Source organism: Rhipicephalus microplus, unplaced genomic scaffold (genome assembly GCF_043290135.1).
Source record: "Rhipicephalus microplus isolate Deutch F79 unplaced genomic scaffold, USDA_Rmic scaffold_12, whole genome shotgun sequence".
In the NCBI taxonomy this organism is placed as follows: Eukaryota; Metazoa; Arthropoda; class Arachnida; order Ixodida; family Ixodidae; genus Rhipicephalus; species Rhipicephalus microplus.
In genome coordinates this window covers 43,773,474-43,791,123 of record NW_027464585.1, presented here as the reverse complement: position 1 = coordinate 43,791,123, position 17,650 = coordinate 43,773,474, and the positions used below count along the sequence as shown (strand labels likewise).

Genomic DNA, 17,650 nt, shown 5'->3' with positions numbered 1-17,650 from the left:
CACTATCTAGAGCCACACTTGATGGCCCTGTGATCTCGGTACTACCAGAATCGGAACACATAGTGTCGATCAGATATAGAAAATGGGCTATTTATACGGATATTATGGAAAATATTACTAAATATACGGACTATCAGCACCTAACATACCCCTGGAAACCTCAGTGGAGTCAATCTAAAAAGTTAGAAGTTATTTTAACCAAATTTCGATGTCGTGTCCCTCCATTAAACTTTTACTTGCACAGAGCTGGTCTGGCGATATCCCCCCTGTGTCCATTCTGTGAAGAAACGGAAACAATAGAGCATTACTTTATAACATGTAAAAACTATTCATTAATTAGGAAAAGACTTTTAATTGTTCCGTTTCAAGCAGTAGGTTTAAATTTAACTGCAGATAATGTTCTAAGTTTCGGTGCCTTTAGCTTGGGACATTGCCACAGGAGCGTATTCGATGCTGTATGCAATTTCATTCGAGAATCAAAGCGCATGTCATAATAATGCCTGCTTAAATATATTTCTGAAGACACTTGTCTAATTTTGAATGAAATTTGCATATTCATTTGATTGTGACCGGGTGAGATAAGCTCGATTGTCTGGTCTACTCAAAATTTCTGTCTTCCACTGTAGTATTACCTCACCTTTTCTCTTCTTGATTCAATCTTCAATTATTTGTTTAGTTTAATATTCCTTTTTAGTTAATTATTATTTTCTATTACATCATTAGTTTTTTCATTAAGGATAAACCTTTTAATATATCTCATATAGGATACTTCTAGATTTCATGGCCAATCCCCCATAGTGGGTATGTGCCAGTGCGAAGGGGCAACAACAACAACAACTACTGGCGCTGGTTCCAACATGAGGCGCGCAGCGGCTCTCGCTCGCACAGAACACCACTTATGTATAGGGCATGCCTTGCATAATTTGGTCATCAAGGACGGATTAGGAAGCGTCTCAGAACTTCACAGGTTGTTGATCAACTGTCGTGAAATTGTGAAGACTGTGCATTATCGAGCTTCGGAGCTTCAAGAGATTGCGGACTCTGAACTGAATGCCACGGTACAATCGTTGGTAAGCACTGTGGAAATGCTCGAACACGACGAAAATGATCCAGTACTTGACGAAGGCTATTAAAACAGCGAACACTCGTACAATGCCGCTCCAGTGGCACGGGGAGGAGCAGTCACCATGAAGCTTGACACGCCTACCAGGTGGCATAGCATATTGGCGACGTTCGAGAGCCTCTAAGCCAATAAGGCTGTGCTTAGAAGGTTGCTGGCTAGGCTAGGGCACCCATTCCCGGGCATTGAAGACTGGTGTCTTATTGAAGAAGTTGTAAAATTTCTGAGCCAATTTAAGTGCGCAGTGGAGCTGTTTTCGCAGCAAAAAACAAGCACATTTAATTTGCGTACAGTCATTAGAAGCGAGCTTCTCACTTCATTGAAAGACACATCAGGAGGTAGCGACGTGCAAGAAATGAAGAGAGAGATGTTGCAGAGGTTTGAACACAGGTTTCCCCTTACCGATGCTATGGTCACGGCATCACTTCTTGATCCCAGATTCCAAAACCTACATGCCATTGAAGAGTACCTAGCACAGAAGAACACATCAAAACTTGAATTTCTAGCGAAGCAGGTGCGTCGCCATATCAAAGGATGCGATGTCCTAAGGACAACTGAACGTGACATGCGCCCTAACAGTGACGCTTTGACGTCCTTAGCCCGGCGTCATTCCAATACACCACAGCATTGGACAAATGAGATCAAGTCAGAATGTCACGCACTGTTAAGTAAGCCTTGCGCCCAAGTAAACGACGTGCTGAAGTTTTGGAAAGACACCCAAAACGAGCTGCCGTGGCTCTCATGCCTGGCTAAGAAAATGCTGTGCATCCCGGCCACGAGCACGCCAAGTGAAAGAGTCTTTTCTGTGGCTGGTCTTGTCCTTCGATCTCGAAGAGCCAATTTGCACCCGCTAACTGTAGATAAACTTTTGTTTATTCATGATAATTACAGTCACTGCAAATCTTGCCTATGAGCAACATTTTTATACAAACATTGTTTTCGGCCCAGTTGGTTGGTTTGCTCGTTTGATGCCTGTTTTCTAGGTTTCTTTGGTTCCGAAATAAATATTCTACATTATCCACAACATGGTGTGCTTGTTTTCTCTTACGCGCAAAAAAAAAATCTGGTATGACTGACACACAAAGTTGCGCCGAAGTTGAATTACGTTGTGCATCATGAAAAATATTTTTTGAGAAATAACTGTGCATCTGAGCAAATATTGCATTTGCTCTCATCTGTACAAATGACCATCGACAGAATTTTGTCTTTTGTCTTGAGGGGGGATACTAACCCTTCTTTCAACTTGCATCACGGCTGAGAGAGAGGGGGGGTCGTGTTGGTGTCGCTAGAGCGAGTAGCAAGTGCTGGCGTGGCTCAAGGGGGTCAAGTGCCCCTTTTGCACCACCCGCCTCGCCCATGTCTACACTTCATTTATTAAACACTGTGCTGATGACTAGTTCACTAAATAAACGCAGATTTGTTTTCTTCCGCTGCATAAAACGTTTTCACATTATGAAAAGTGGGTATTTTGGTATTTTGATTCGTTTGAAGGAAAGTTACATTCAAGGAACGACAGATACTCAAAAAAGCTATTTCATGCAATCGCAATAAGAAAGTTCGTAGCAGAGGTGCTTCTTTTTTCGTGATGCATATATTGTAAAAGTAAGATCTGATTCGGAACTAGCGAACGTATACCTAACTGAGTGACGTGCGTTGGTGCTTGCTCATGGTTCAATGAAAGAAGGCTTCATGAAGTATGACTTAGCGAACAACAGCAACAAATTGTGGCATCCTAAATTAAAAAAAAAAACAAGCGAAGTGCTGCACATTCGTGGTAGAACATGGACATAGATTGATATGCGCGTTATTTTTTTATGAAAGCGAAATCGAAACTATTTTACAAAACGCTTTGCATTCATCGTGATTTTGACACATCTGTGTAGCGTCCTTTATGCTATTTGAATGAACATTTCTGAATTCCAACTAATTCAGTAACCTGTGCCAGAACAGCCTTTTGAATTTTTAGTTTCGGTTTCCGCGCCGCCGGCGCCGGCGCCGCCGACAAAAATTGACCGCACGCCGCCGCCGATAAAATAACCGGCGTGCGCCGCCGCCGCCGACTCCGGACGACCCCCACGCCACCGCTGATCGAAATCTCCTTGGCGCACACCTCTAGGTGGTACCAGCTAAGCGTATTTCATCTGCGGCCCATAGGGGCGCGTCAGTCGAGAGTTGTTCGAGACCTGCAACTGTACACCGCTATTTCGGAGGCTATGCAAAGTGTTGCGTTGTTGCACCGTCCGCCACTGGTGACGCTAGCGACAAAGAACATTCTGAAAAAAGGGAAAGGGTGTGACAGCCGTTTTTCTTCTCATGCGGCAGGCATCTTCTAGAGGAGGCGTTGGCTGGTACCACCCGTTGCTGTGATGATGGATAAATGGATGGATGAATAAGGCTGTACCCTTTAGATTGGGCGGTGGCTAGCGCCACTAAAACGTAATACTTCATGAACCAGAAACTAGATTTACATTTTTTTTCTTTATATAGTGAAGTTGAGGATTCGCACTTTGCAGTGAAGGGTTTAATTTTTACTTGTGCCTTCACTTTAGCCACCAATCAGATAACCTCCTTCTAGTTAAGTGTACCCGCTTAAAGTCTATTTTGCCCTCCCTGTCGCTAAACTCCAGTGCTTTGAAAACCTCTGTGCTATCATCCTTAACCGTAGGGTGAAACCCTTTACAGAACATTATCAAGTGTTTGGCAGTTTCTTCTTCCTCTCCACACGCACTGCATACTGTGTCTACCCCTTCATATTTGGCCCGATATGTCTTGGTTCGCAGTACTCCCGTCCTGGCCTCAAACAGTAGAGAACTACCCCGAGTGTTATCATAGATCCTTTCTTAGGCAATTTCCTGCTTAAAAGTTCGATAGATCTCTAGTGCGGACTTCTTAATCATGCCCATTCTCCACCTGTCAGTCTCCGTTTCCTTCACTTTCTTCTTAACCGATAGTTCTTTTAGGGGCGAAGCTCCTTAGGGCGTGGGCTGTGCGTCCCCTGTAGACTGTATGTAGCCACCTCTAGTTTAGTTCTTGCAGTGTTCACTAGATGGCGGTACCGTCCCCTGTATGTAGCCACCTCTAGTTTAGTTCTTGCAGTGTTTACTAGATGGCGGTACCGTCTCCTGTATGTAGTCACCTCTCGTTTAGTTCTTGTAGTGTTTACTAGATGGTGGTACTTGTAGCTGATGATCGAACGTTTAAGCAGGAAATCGCCAAGGAAAGGATCTATGATAATACTCGGGGTAGTTCTCTACTGTTTGAGGCCAGAACGGGAGTACTGCGAACCAAGACATATCGGGCCAAATACGAAGGGGTAGACACAGTATGCAGTGCGTGTGGAGAGGAAGAAGAAACTGCCGAACACTCGATAATGTTCTGTAAAGGGCTTCACCCTATAGTTCAGGATGATGGCGCAGAGTTTTTCAAAGCACTGGGGTTTAGGGACCGGGAGGGCAAAATAAACTTTAAGCGGGTAGACTTCACTAGAAGGAGGTTGTCTGATTGGTGGCTAAAGTCAAGGCGCGAGTGAAAATTAAACACTTCACTGCAAAGTACGAATCCTCAAACTCTTTTTTAAGGAAAAAAAATAAATATAGTTTTTGGTTCATTATATATTACGGCTTGGTGGCGCTAGCCACCGCCCGATCTAAAGGGTACAGCCATATCCATCCATCCATCTATCCATCGATGACAAGATGCAAGATGTTATAAACTAGAAAGCGGTACTTGTAGTTGATGAAAGACGCGAGATCTTATAAAATAGGAATGATGTCATATATGGCGCGTGTCATTGGTTTAAGGCAATCGTTCGATTTAGTGCGGCGACGTACGCTAGGGGGAGCGTTGTAATAAAATCCGTTCGCTGTTGGCGCGCGCTCGGAGTCGCCGGATGGATAAGGCTGCACAGCAGAGAGAGCGCAAGGCGGCAGCAGCGCGCGCTCGCAGACAGAATCCCGATGTGCGAGCGCGCGAGGCAAGGGACATCGCAAGCCATCCATCGTCTAAGAACAAATAAAAGTTGATTTGTGTATATACACACACAGCGTTTCTCACGTCTTTACATGATGATCGACTGGGCGAATTACACGGAAGATTCACAGTTTACCGATGAATCCCTCCGGAGCTTCGCCCATTCATCATCATTCACCCCGTGAATATGCCGTAATTTTTTTTGGTTTGGCCACCTGCTGTTTTCTAAGTATTTACCCGTCAACTTCCTAGTTCGCTTCCTCCATTTTGTATCGACATTCTTCATGTACAAGTAGCTGAAAACCTTCCTAGCCCAACGCTCCTCCTTCATTTCTCTCAATCGCTTCTCAAATTTTATCTTGCTGCTAGCTTCCCTGCCCTCAAATGATGTCCATCTGATATCACCTTGTACTCCCTGATTTGGTGTATTCCCGTGAGCTCCTAAAGCAAGCCTACCTATTCCACGTTGGCTAATTTCTAATCTTGCTTGAACTTCTGATCTCATGCACAAGACCGCATTGCCGAACGTCAGACCAGGAACAATGACCCCTTTCCATATTCCTCTCACAACATCATACCTATTGTAATTCCACAGTGCCCTATTTTTCATCACTGCTGCATTCCTGTTACCTTTAGTCGTCACGTGTATTTCGTGTTCCCTCAGATACTCGGTCCCATTGCTTATCCATACGCCCAGATATTTGTATTTATCAGTTATCTCTAGCATGACCTCCTGTATTCTAAGCTCACTACCTTCGTTGTCATTGAAAATCATGACTGCTGATTTTTTCCTACTTACTTAGAAGTTGGCAATAATTTGTAACCACCATTGGCATTTATTGTGTAACGCATGCTTAGAGAATGTTTATTGCTATTTCTTGAAATATGTTTCCTGTTATGGTGAGCTGCTTACTTTTGTTTTTTGCTTATTGTGTTATTAGTAATGTTGCTTGGGCTATCGGTCAGTTTGATTACTAGTATTACTCCCTGACATGTTGTTTTACTAATGCTATAGTAACCTCTTGTATGTATCCCCCCTTATGTAATGCCCTCTGGGCTCTTAAGGTATTTAAATAAATAAATAAATAAATACTGAATCTAAAATCTAACCTATCTCCCTCATTACCGCAGATGCCCATCAATCTCTGTAAACCTTCCTTGTTGTTGGCCATTAGCACTATATCATCTGCGTACATTAATGCTGGTAGTGCCTGATCAATAAGTTTTCCTTGTTTGACTAAAGAGAGGTTGAAGCCCAGTCCACTTCCCTCTAATTTTGCCTCTAATCCTTGTAGGTACATCATGAATAGTAAGGGTGACAGGGGGCACCCCTGCCTAAGCCCCTGTTTTACCTCTGCAGGCTTGGATACCTGTTTTTCCCACTTTATAACTACCTTGTTACCTTTATAGACCCCCTTTAAAAGATTAGTGACTACATGTTCCACGCCTAGTGTGTCCAGTATTCCCCACAATTCCTCTTGAACCACGCTATCGTACGATCTCTTGATATCCAAAAATGCTAGCCACAGGGGCATGTGTTCTTTTTCTGCTATTTCGATGCACTGCGTCAGTGAGAACAGATTGTCTTCCAACCTCCTGTGTTTCCGAAACCCATTCTGCAGTTCCCCCAGCACCACTTCATTCTCTATCCACGCCTGCAGTTTTTCCTTTATAATCTGCATCGCCAGCCTGTAGACCACTGATGTCACTGTTATAGGACGGTAGTTGTTTGTGTCAGCTTTGTCCCCCTTTCCTTTATAGATCATGCTCATCCTGCTAAGTTTCCATCCATCGGGAACTTCACCATCGATTATTATTGTACTCACTGCCTCTCTCAAAGCCTGCTTAGACTTCGGACCTAATGTCTTTATCAGCCTAATTGGAATGCCATCTGGGCCTGTTGATGTACTACTAGGAACCCTTTTCTCAGCCCTTTCCCACTCTTGTTGTGAAAATGGAGCCATTGCACCACTTGATTCGTCCTTGTCTATTGTGGTGCATAAAGTACTTCTTTGTTGAAATTTTTCTGTTACCCTTGTTCTTATATATTCGATAGCTTCGTCCCCTTCTAGCCTAGCACCTTGGGCTGTAGTTATAAAGCTCTGCTCTAGGCTCGTCTCATTTCTTAGGGAGTTTAGATGGTTCCAAAATTTCGCAGTTGCTTTTCTATCTTTTTTATGTACTTCTGCCAGCCACTGAGCTCCCTTCCTTTTTATCTTTTCATTGATCAGAAGGGATGCATCCCTTCTACAGCTTAGAAAGGTTGCCCATTTTCTTTCAACATCATCTGTCGGTTCACCCCGCTGCTTAGCATGTCTGTGTTCCCTAGAGGCTTCCTGACGTTTTGCTATGGCTCTCTTAACTTCCTCATCCCACCAACTTTTGGGTTTATGTCTTCTTTTCCGGGGTGACTTGTCACGCGTCTTAGCAAGCTCTAGCTCAAACGATAGTTATAGCGCGAGAACAAAACGACGACACAGAGACAAGAAGGACACGAAAGACACGAGACACGTGTGTCGTCGTTTTGTTCTCGCGCTAGAACTATAGAACTATCGTAATGCCATACCAACTAGCCCAAGCTGCCACACTTCTAGCTCAAAGAGTCTAATTAGATTCGTGTATGTCCACACTGTCTTATTATCCTCCGTGATTACTTTCTCAATTTGTTTAGTGGCTATTTCAATTAGCCTTTCTGGATAAAAATTTTTCTGTAGTTGCTCATCTTGTCTCCTTTCCACTTTCACTGCTCTTCCAAAACTTAGCTTGATACGTTTGTATCAAGCTAAGAAACCATGTTTACAGAGCGCCACTACCCATTAGCGGCGAGCGGGGAAACACTAGCGCCGACGGCCGTGAGAGGGCCTTCTTTCAGGCACTGAATGTTATAGAGAAGGCGCTGACCCTACTAAAGTGAGCTATTCTAGCTCACTTTAACCCTACTCTAGCTTTCACCACTTTCACGTCGTGAGAGTTCGCAGTTGACCTGTTCCTCGGGAGTATGACTCGTTATTCGCGCAAAAAGACGCACAAGGGCTACACCGCGGCGCACAAGAGGGACAAGACGAAGCGTAGGATGAAAGACCTCGACCAAATTCACGTCGACATGCAACCGGATAACGCCGAGAGACTGCTCAACCAGGAGGCCGACTACGACATGCCCGGGGAGGCGCAGTTCTACTGCCTACATTGCGCGTAAGATTGCGAAAATAGTTTGTTTGAAATTGTCGATAGTGTGGAGAAATTATCGATAGTACTACTATCAATAGACAGTTCAAGCAATCGTTCTATGAAGATAATAATTACGCTGTTTTTGGGTGGTGATATTGCGATAGCCTACTATCAGCAGTACTCAGTTCGCTTAATATATAAGCAATCATTTTAACAGTCACATTAACCACATGAATTCTGCCAATCGTACTCTAGGGTAATTACGCCGTAACCCCTCATCGCTCCCCCTTCTATTGAAAGTGCCTTTAAAACCTTTGTCCGAACAAAGCTAGAGTATGCGCGTTGTCTGTCCCGAACCGTGCGACCTGATTCATACTATCTAACTATTCATACACCTCAAGCATCTCGGCACTAAAAGCAAAGATTAGCTTATCTGATCTGGTTTAACACCGCCAAATTGCACGTCTTGACCTTTATCATGATAAAGTTCTTCCATTCCTTGCTTTTGGATAACCCATATATCAGAAGAGCCCATCGAATATCCCGCCACAGTCACTGTAGCGCCGTTTATCCAATGGAAGCCCGTGCTGTCACCTTTCACCAATCGTTTTTCCTACGCACAGCCCGAGACTGGAATGACCTGCCCTCCAAAGTCGCCACCATCACCGACACCCAAGCATTCAAGTGGCTCATTGAAACTACCCCATCATTACTACCCTTATATTAATAGCCTTTCTATCACCCACTCCCTCATGTAATATCCCAACTGGGACCTTTGAGGATATAAAATGTATGAATGAACGAAATTAAACAGCACATCATACTAAATAGCGCATCATGTCCACAAACAAATTCATATTCAAAAGTAACCTGTTGTACCTCACTAATAAGTACCTGGCTTTTGATAGTTTTTTTTCTTTAAATTGAAATCGCAAAATGCAATATAAGTTCGCAGATTCACGGTTCCACCACATGTAATAGGTTTCCTTAAGCTGATCAGTTCTGCTTAGGTATATGTCGGCCAACCATTCTGCTGAATGTCAACATTCTTGCCCTTCCACCTGTTTCTCCTGCTCACCATATGCAGTTGAAATTCAAATCAACATAGTGATGGGGATGGTAAGATTATTTCGTTAAGTCTAGAATTTCATAAAGTTAAAAAAGATTTTGCAATGCTTCAATATGTTGTAAGGGCACGTAGAAACTTCCATGGCATTGTTTGAATGTTCTGCAAGGACAGCCCGACGGTCCAGACATCAAAGGCACCAAGTTCTGGCGACGCAGGCCAGATGGATGGTCGCGTGAAATTATGACCGCCTACAGACATGCAGTCACACAGGGAACAAATGCACTGGCTGTTTCAGCAGGGCAAAAGAGAATGATGGAAGGCAGTGATCAGTGCTATCCCTTGACGCTATCACATAAACTATGAAATAGCCAAAACAACCACCACCGCCTCTAGCACTATCTAGTATGTAAGAATGCCACCGGTTGCGAGTCCGTCATTCCATGCATTGGCACGACGTGCAGACTAGTCTAAGAAAAGCTAGGCCCCCCACCAATGGCACCTACATTACCTGGCATTTTACATAGGGAAACCAAGATATGATTGTGAGAGACACCGTTGGGTAGGGCTACGGAAATTTCGAGCATCATGTTATCTGGTGTTTTTCAACGTGCACCTAAATCTACACGGGCCCCAAGCATTCCTGCCTTCATAGAAAATGCAGCGGGCAGTATTCAATTATGTGACTTTCAGGCCAGCAGTCTGAGTGCCATGACCACTGTGGCGGGGCAACATTTTATTACATAGCTCACATGTCTTATTTTGTATAGTTCCTTTCAAACTCCGTGTAAACGTACATCGTTTGATTCATGTGTCTGTTGCCCTGTGCAATAGCCTGCTTCGGGCCTTTAGGGGTATTATCAAATAAATATGAAACAAATAAATGGCACGTAGGCCCTGTGCAATAGCCTGCTTCGGGCATTTAGGGGTACTATGAAATAAAAATAAAGAAATAAATGGCACGTAGGTGTTTTGATTGAATTGTGTTTGATCGTACGTTCTAACAAAAATCCCTCTCGTGGGGTTCAAAGTCTGAAGGGAATTGCTGCTTTTTCATTCTTCTTTCATGAGAAATGGGGTTAAAATAGATTTAATGGCCAAAATAATTCGTGAAATTGGGTTAATGATAACATTCAATGCTGTGGGTATTTGCTGGGGAATAAAAGTTTTTTTTCATTGGGAAGGGAAATTCGTGAGTGCGGGTTTCGTCGGTTCAAGTTTAAACTGTACCACACTATCGGGGAATCAATTTTATGTTGCAATGAGATAGCACAGTTGACCTTATACCAAAGTGGAAGTTACACCTGTGTTTGTACTATTGATAGTACTACGAAACTTGCTATTTATGGCTCTACCGATAGTTTCTTATACCATTGATAATGATACTCATTGTACCGTTGATAGTTCTGCATCACTACCTGAAAGACGCAGATTCAATGGAGGCTAGAAAACCTGTACTTACGTTAAGTTACTTCAGGTGATCGGCTCACTGTGGCATTGGCATTAAGCCTCTGTAAATTTCTAAATCTTTGTGCTGTTGCCAGTTGAGTATTCTGCCACGGGGCTATGCTGATGCTTGAAACTTTTTTGCAAGAAGGCTTTATACAGGCGTCATGTCGGGCCATGTCAATAAAGGGCCCCTAAACTACCGAGCAGTCGAAATTTGGTTGTGGAGGGGTATTGCAGCTGTGCACGAGTCAACAGCGAATGCGTGGCCATAAAAATGTTTTGTGATGTTGGCGTAACAGTGGAGTGGCACTTGTTCGGTGAAGGCGCCCTTGCTTGGGTTGTTCTTTCCTTCACTCCTCATCTTGTCTCTCCCCTTGGCCAAGTGGGGCTCCTCACCCTGCGAGGAGGATGATCATTAATCAGCAAGCACACATATTTGTAAAGAAAAAAAAAATGTGAAGAAAGAAGCAGCCTGTTTCTTTCCTCATCTGTTTTTTGGTATTGTTTGCGCCAAAGAACTTCTCTTATTTTGCGCTCAGCTGTGAATTGACAAAAAATAGGTTCTTTAGATGATGAGTAAATTACATGTTGACGTCACGGCGATTGCTGAGGCGATGAGGAATGCCAAAAGGCACAGAAAGGAGAGGGGATTGTTTCTTGAAATTTTAGGGTAGCTCGTAGCGCTGCCACGTTTGGCATTGTTGATCACGACAGCATTCTGAATGCTATGCGCGTGTTTACTTGGAAAGTGTTAAAGATGATCGAATGGTGTTTAGGGGCCCTTTAAGAGATGTAATATAGCATCGCAGAAGAGCATAATAACACTCAGTGTCATACAGTGTGAATTCTTTAATGAGTGGGTGTTTTGAAGCTTCCCACAGATCACAAAGGGCTCAGTCATAATCATTCCTCATCATTAGCCCCAGCGCAAAGTGCACAAAAAAATCCAACAGTTGTGCAGTGGATACTTCTCTGCAGAATGATGAATAATAGCACAATGCGTACTTCCCAACTTTGCAAAATTATGATGATTTATGGTGTAGTGGGTGCTAAACTGTCCTTGCACTGGTCGCCCCAAAAGAGTTCACAATAGGCTCTAGAAAGGACACTCCTTTAGCTTCACTTTGGCAATACTCCATGTTCAGCACAGGCGTGGCATTTTTCAACATCAAAGCTGTTCTTAGTTGTGGCCCAAGGGCCGTCGTGGATAGGAAACAGGTAATGCTCGCACCACTTTGCCTTCTGCTACTCCCGCCACTTCGTTCAACCAGCTGAGATAAATTGCTAAGTGAAGGCTTCTTTTTATGCCAACAGCTTCGCTGTTTCATCAGTGTGCGCTATTGGCAGAGTGCACTTTGCCTTCTGCTACTCCCGCCACTTCGTTCAACCAGCTGAGATAAATTGCTAAGTGAAGGCTTCTTTTTATGCCAACAGCTTCGCTGTTTCATCAGTGTGCGTTATTGGCAGAGTGTTGAATTTTCTTATCAGGTAGCTTAATGGCAAAAGTATCACCCTGAGAAGTGATGTTCAGCCAACACCGCCTGTTACGGATGGTGACGTTGCGATAGAAGTATCTTGTACATTAGTAGGGGCCCTGCAACACTTTTTGAGGCTCCCGGGAACATGCGACACAAATATTATAGTACAGTGCCTTGCCTGGAATTTACAACACTTTCTTAGAGTCAGCTAAAAATTGCTTTCTATTCTCTTGACAGAAGACACTGCAACTTAAAAATTCACTGCATCACAGGCGAAGTATCAGCCATTGGCTGATTTGAGCATTACCCGCTTGGTCCTTACCGGGCCCAAAGTGGGAAGCCCTGACTTGTCCACGCGTACATGCACAATTGCACTAAAAAGCCACGTATCCGAAAAAAGAAAGAAAAAGTGCTCAAGCTCCAAAGGCATCTATGATAGTTTTCTTTCCCGTGCCATCACTCCCTCCTTCTCTTTCATTGGTACGAGAGAAGAAAGAATGCAGTTGCAGTCTGCGACAAATTTTTGTAACTCCGCTCGTACTGGAGGGAATCTAAATGTTTTGCAGCAGTGAATTTGTGAGGTTATAAGCTCCTTCAGAGAATCTATTCCATGGCTACTTGAAAAAGTGTTGTGGAGCCTCTTCAAGATACACATGGCAGAAATAGAGAAATAGAGTGGAAATAGAGCCATATCGTGATGCAGTTACAAGTATAAGAAACAGTATCTAAGATACTTGTATCGTCAACACTTTAGGGCACTAGTCAAGGGCTCCAGTTTAAGGATCCAGTATGTAATAGTTATTCTGCTGCTCCCTAGAGGGAACTAGAGGGAGAGCTGTTTCTGCGCATGTATTGATAAACGGACAGGTTCACAGCAGAGTCTTGCCATCACTTGTACTGTGCTCACCTTTTCTCGTACTTAACCAAATCAAATAATATTTACTTGTATACCACAAAAAGAATTTTGGTATGAGCAAAAGATGCAACTTCTTTTCGTGTCAAGCAGTGCGCAAAAGAAAGAAATGAACTGACAGGACAACTGCAGTTGTACTGTCAATTGATTTTTTTTCTCTCCCTTTTCTTAGTGCCCTGCTCCACACCTAAAAATTAACTGTCACCAAGTTGCCCTGCTATCAACTTTCCAGTTAAGCTTTGTTCCTTTTCATGAACATTGTGCATCGAACAGGCGTAAAAATGCTAGGGGAAAAAGTGTGTACGCTGCAGTAGCCATTACAGCAAGCACGCTGGTCTCATGCTTCAAATTTCTATTTGCACCATGCCAGCATTTCTCAGATCAAGCTAGCTTGGCAAGGTGCAACATATTACTGTATGATTCAGTCACTAACATCAGTGCTTAGCCAATACTGCCTCTCTACGATTTCCACCTGTCCGACTCTTGTGCCAACTGAGTGGCTCAGTTGGTCCATCGTACTCGGGTTGTATCTGTTTCAGATGTGCTTTCAGACTCTAAACTAACTCTAAAATGAGCTAAATACTAGAGCATAACAAGTGGCCTGGAATTCAGAATAAATTCTCTGAGTCGGCTAATTATGGCTTTCTTTTTCCTTGACAAATGACAAAACAAGCTCGAAAATCACTCGTCACAGCCATTGTATCAGCCATTGGCTTATTTGAGCACAGCGCGCTCAGTCATTACTGGACCCGGCATGGAAGGCGGCTACTTGTGTGCACACGTGCACGCACGATTGCACTGAAAAGCCGCATAACCGAAGAAAAAAAAAAATAGAGAAAATATTTTCAAGTTCACGAGGCGTGTGTGACGTATTTTCTTCTCCATTGGCCTCCCTCCCTGCTTAGCTTCCAGTCCTTTCATCAGGACAAGAGAAGAGAATGCAATTGCGGTGTGCAACAAATTTTTGAAATACCACTCATACTGGCAGTATTCTAAAAGCTTTTGCGGCGGTGAATTCGGGGAGCAGTAAGTTCCTTTATTGAATCCATTCCATGGCTACTTGAAACAGTGTTGCATGGCACCTACCGGCGACAACGGCAGGTCTATGTTGCTACAGTTTCTCGGACATTAATAAACAGGTTAATCAAATAAGAAGGAAAACTGCCTATGGCACCCATGTGCTGCTTAGAGCCCATCAATATTTTAGGCTCTCTACTCTGACCCCTCTTTAGTTTGCATTCCTTCATAGTGCCCGCAGGGGCGCCTGCGCAAGTAGGCGTTTGGTGTGTAGCGACACCACGGACCCGAGCTAACGGGGGAGTTTCGGCTCCCTCCCACGCCTAGCCGTGCGTGGCTTTGCCATGTCCGGGGAAAAGGGGATCCTGGGGGTTGAGCTGACGCTGGGTGATTGGACCTTGAAGGCCCCCCGGCAGAGGCAACACACCTCTTTGGCCCCGGCTTCACGTAGACGGCACCACTGGGCTGACCCACCCAGGGGAAATCGGCAGTCGCCTTTTCCTATCTCTCTCTTCCTACATCTTAGTCTTTTCTCGTCTTTAAATCTGTCCTGTCTTCTTCTCTCTTCCATTTACTTCCGATTTTTCATGGCGGCAAGGGTTAACCTTGTGTAATTACTCAACCTTGAGTAGTTATATTTGGTTATAGTGGCAATGTACGGCTGGCGTCTGCAGCCTTATGCTATTAAGTGCTTCAGCGTCCCCTGGTTGGACTCCATGGTGGGTGGTCGCCATTGCTGCCGAACAAAAAGTACACTACTATGGGAACACCTGCATTTCCCCGTCTCCTAGATCGTCTCCCGCCTAAGCGGGGACGCACCGATGACATATCAATTTTCAGCCAACCCAGACAATGCTTTCCCAAATTCCATGTTGTGCACAGCGAAAACCCAACAAAACAAGCCAGAGTAATATCTCCATTTCTTGTTGCTAAATCCCTGACAGAGGTCTTTGGCCCAGGATACAAGGTTACAAAGATGGCTAGCGGAGACCTTCTCCTTGAGCTGCCTGAAAAACACCACTATGAAAAACTTGGCAGTCTCGTAGCATTTGGAAATATCCCAGTATCTATTTCACCTCATAGATCAATGAACACCTCACGCGGAGTTGTTTCAGAAGCAGACCTTCTTGAAATGTCTGAACAGGAACTGCTTGAAGGGTGGAAAGAGCAAAATGTCACAGATGTGAAACGAATCGTCATCAGACGAGACAACAAAGAAATACCTACCAAACATTTAATACTCACCTTCGCATCTAGCACACTGCCTTCATCTATAGACACAGGATACATCAAACTCTCTGTCCGTCCCTACATTCCCAATCCAAGACGGTGTTATAAATGTCAACGATTTGGTCATGGCTCGCAGAACTGCCGGGGTCAGGAAACTTGTGCAAGATGTGGTAGCCACGGCCACCCATCTGATAACTGTGTTACTACGCCTCACTGCGTGAATTGTGACGGGGAACACGCCGCGTATTCGCGTTCGTGTCCTAACTGGAAGAAAGAAAAAGAAATAATCACTCTTAAAGTCAAAGAAAACATCACATTCAAAGAAGCAAGACGAAGAGTGTCGCCATTTTACGGCGCAACATATGCTGATGCGGCGCGTCTGGGGGCAACGCCGCACCAGCCCTCGCCACCCCTTCGGCCTGCGCAGAGCGAGCCGTCGGCTGTGGCACCTGCCCCCAAGGCGGCTGTAGCCCAGGCTACACCGCCTACTCCCAAACAGAGACCGGAGACTCCAGAGTCTTCGGGTCTTAAGGCCTCCCCTCACCAGGCGAGGCCCAAAATCCAAACTAACAGCCCGCACGTGCGGGCATCCAGTGCCTCCGAGGAGGCAATGGATACGTCGGCACCCTTGGTGCCGAAAGAGCGACGTGGCTCCTTGGAGCGCGCCAAGAAAACAAAAAAGCAAATAACAGGGCCTGGTGACGGCCCTGTTAAGTGAACTCAAACTCCCCGTCTAAACAGCCACTCGCTTTTCGTACACACAGCATTATTTTACATTCACCATGAACACTCAAATTATACAATGGAACGTCAGGGGCCTTCTCAGAAGCCTTGACGACATCCAAGAACTCCTACACGAACACTCACCAAAAGTGCTGTGTGTACAAGAAACACACCTTAATTCAAAACACACAAATTTTCTTCGCAAATACGTTATTTTTCGAAAGGACCGTGATGATGCCATGACATCATCCGGAGGTGTTGCCATCATAGTTAATCAAGGAATTGCATGCACACACTTACAACTCCAAACACCCCTTGAGGCAGTGGCTGTTCGAGCGGTTCTTTTTGGTAAACTGATCACAATCTGCACTATTTACATTCCTCCTAGCTATCAGCTGCAAAAACGCTATTTACACTCTCTAATTGATGAACTTCCGGAGCCTTATGTTCTCCTTGGAGACTTTAATGCGCATAGCAGGCTATGGGGTGACTCTCGGTATGACGTGCGAGGTCGACTGATCGAACAGTTCCTTATCTCGTAGAGCGCGTGTCTCCTAAATCGAAAAGAACCAACCTATTATAATCTCGCTAATAACACCTACTCCTCCATAGACCTGAGCATAGTATCTCCATCTCTTGTGCCTCTACTCCAGTGGAAAGTCGTCAGTAATCTGTACGGAAGTGACCACTTCCCCGTAGTTTTGAGCACAACGACAGTAACTGAGTGTCCACCACGTGTTCCCAAGTGGCTCATAAACAGAGCCGACTGGGAACAGTTTCATACTATCGCTTGTCTAGGTTGGAATGACATCTGTACTTTGAACATTGATGGCGCTGTGAACTACTTCACAGCGTTTTTGATTCATGCTGCAACAAAATGCATCCCACAAACAAATGGACACCCTGGAAAACGAAGTGTGCCATGGTGGAACTCTGAATGCCGAAACGCGCGCAAACAGCAAAACAGAGCTTGGAGGCTGCTTCGGAACTCACCGACAGCCGAAAATCTTGAAACCTTCAAGAAAATAAAGTCTCAAGGCAGGAGAACGCATCGGCAGGCCAGAAGAGAAAGCTGGCAGAAGTTTTTATCAGGGGTTAATTCATACACACAGGAGGCTAAAGTCTGGAACATGGTCGGTAGGATAGCAGGGAAACAAGTACACACACTTCCACTCGTAAACACTCAGGGTGATACCTTGGAAGATCAGGCAAACTTCCTCGGTGCACACTTCGAACAGGTATCCAGCTCATCCCACTATACTGACACCTTCCAAAAATACAGAACAAGAATTGAAAAGCAGAAACTCGAACACAAATCCACCAGATACGAGGCATATAACCAAGCTTTCAGTCTAGCTGAGCTCCGAACATCTCTAAACTCCTGCAGTACTTCTGCCCCAGGTTCTGACCGTGTGATGTATGAAATGTTAAAAAACCTACCAAACGAAACCCGAAAAACCTTACTTTGTTTGTACTATGCTATTTGGTCTTCTGGCACTATTCCTACCTCCTGGAAA

The 17,650-nt window shown here is 44.5% G+C and overlaps 1 protein-coding gene across 1 annotated transcript in view; it reads left to right on the top strand.

Moving 5' to 3' along the window:
• The first annotated feature begins 7,975 nt into the window (after positions 1–7,975).
• Positions 7,976–17,650, top strand: part of LOC119166778 (zinc finger protein 593) — a 28,656-nt gene continuing 18,981 nt past the window's right edge. Inside the window, exon 1 of the mRNA XM_037418118.2 lies at positions 7,976–8,281. Coding sequence (XP_037274015.1) covers positions 8,088–8,281 — 194 coding nt within the window. The 5' untranslated portion in view covers positions 7,976–8,087. The remainder of the gene's footprint in view (positions 8,282–17,650) is intronic.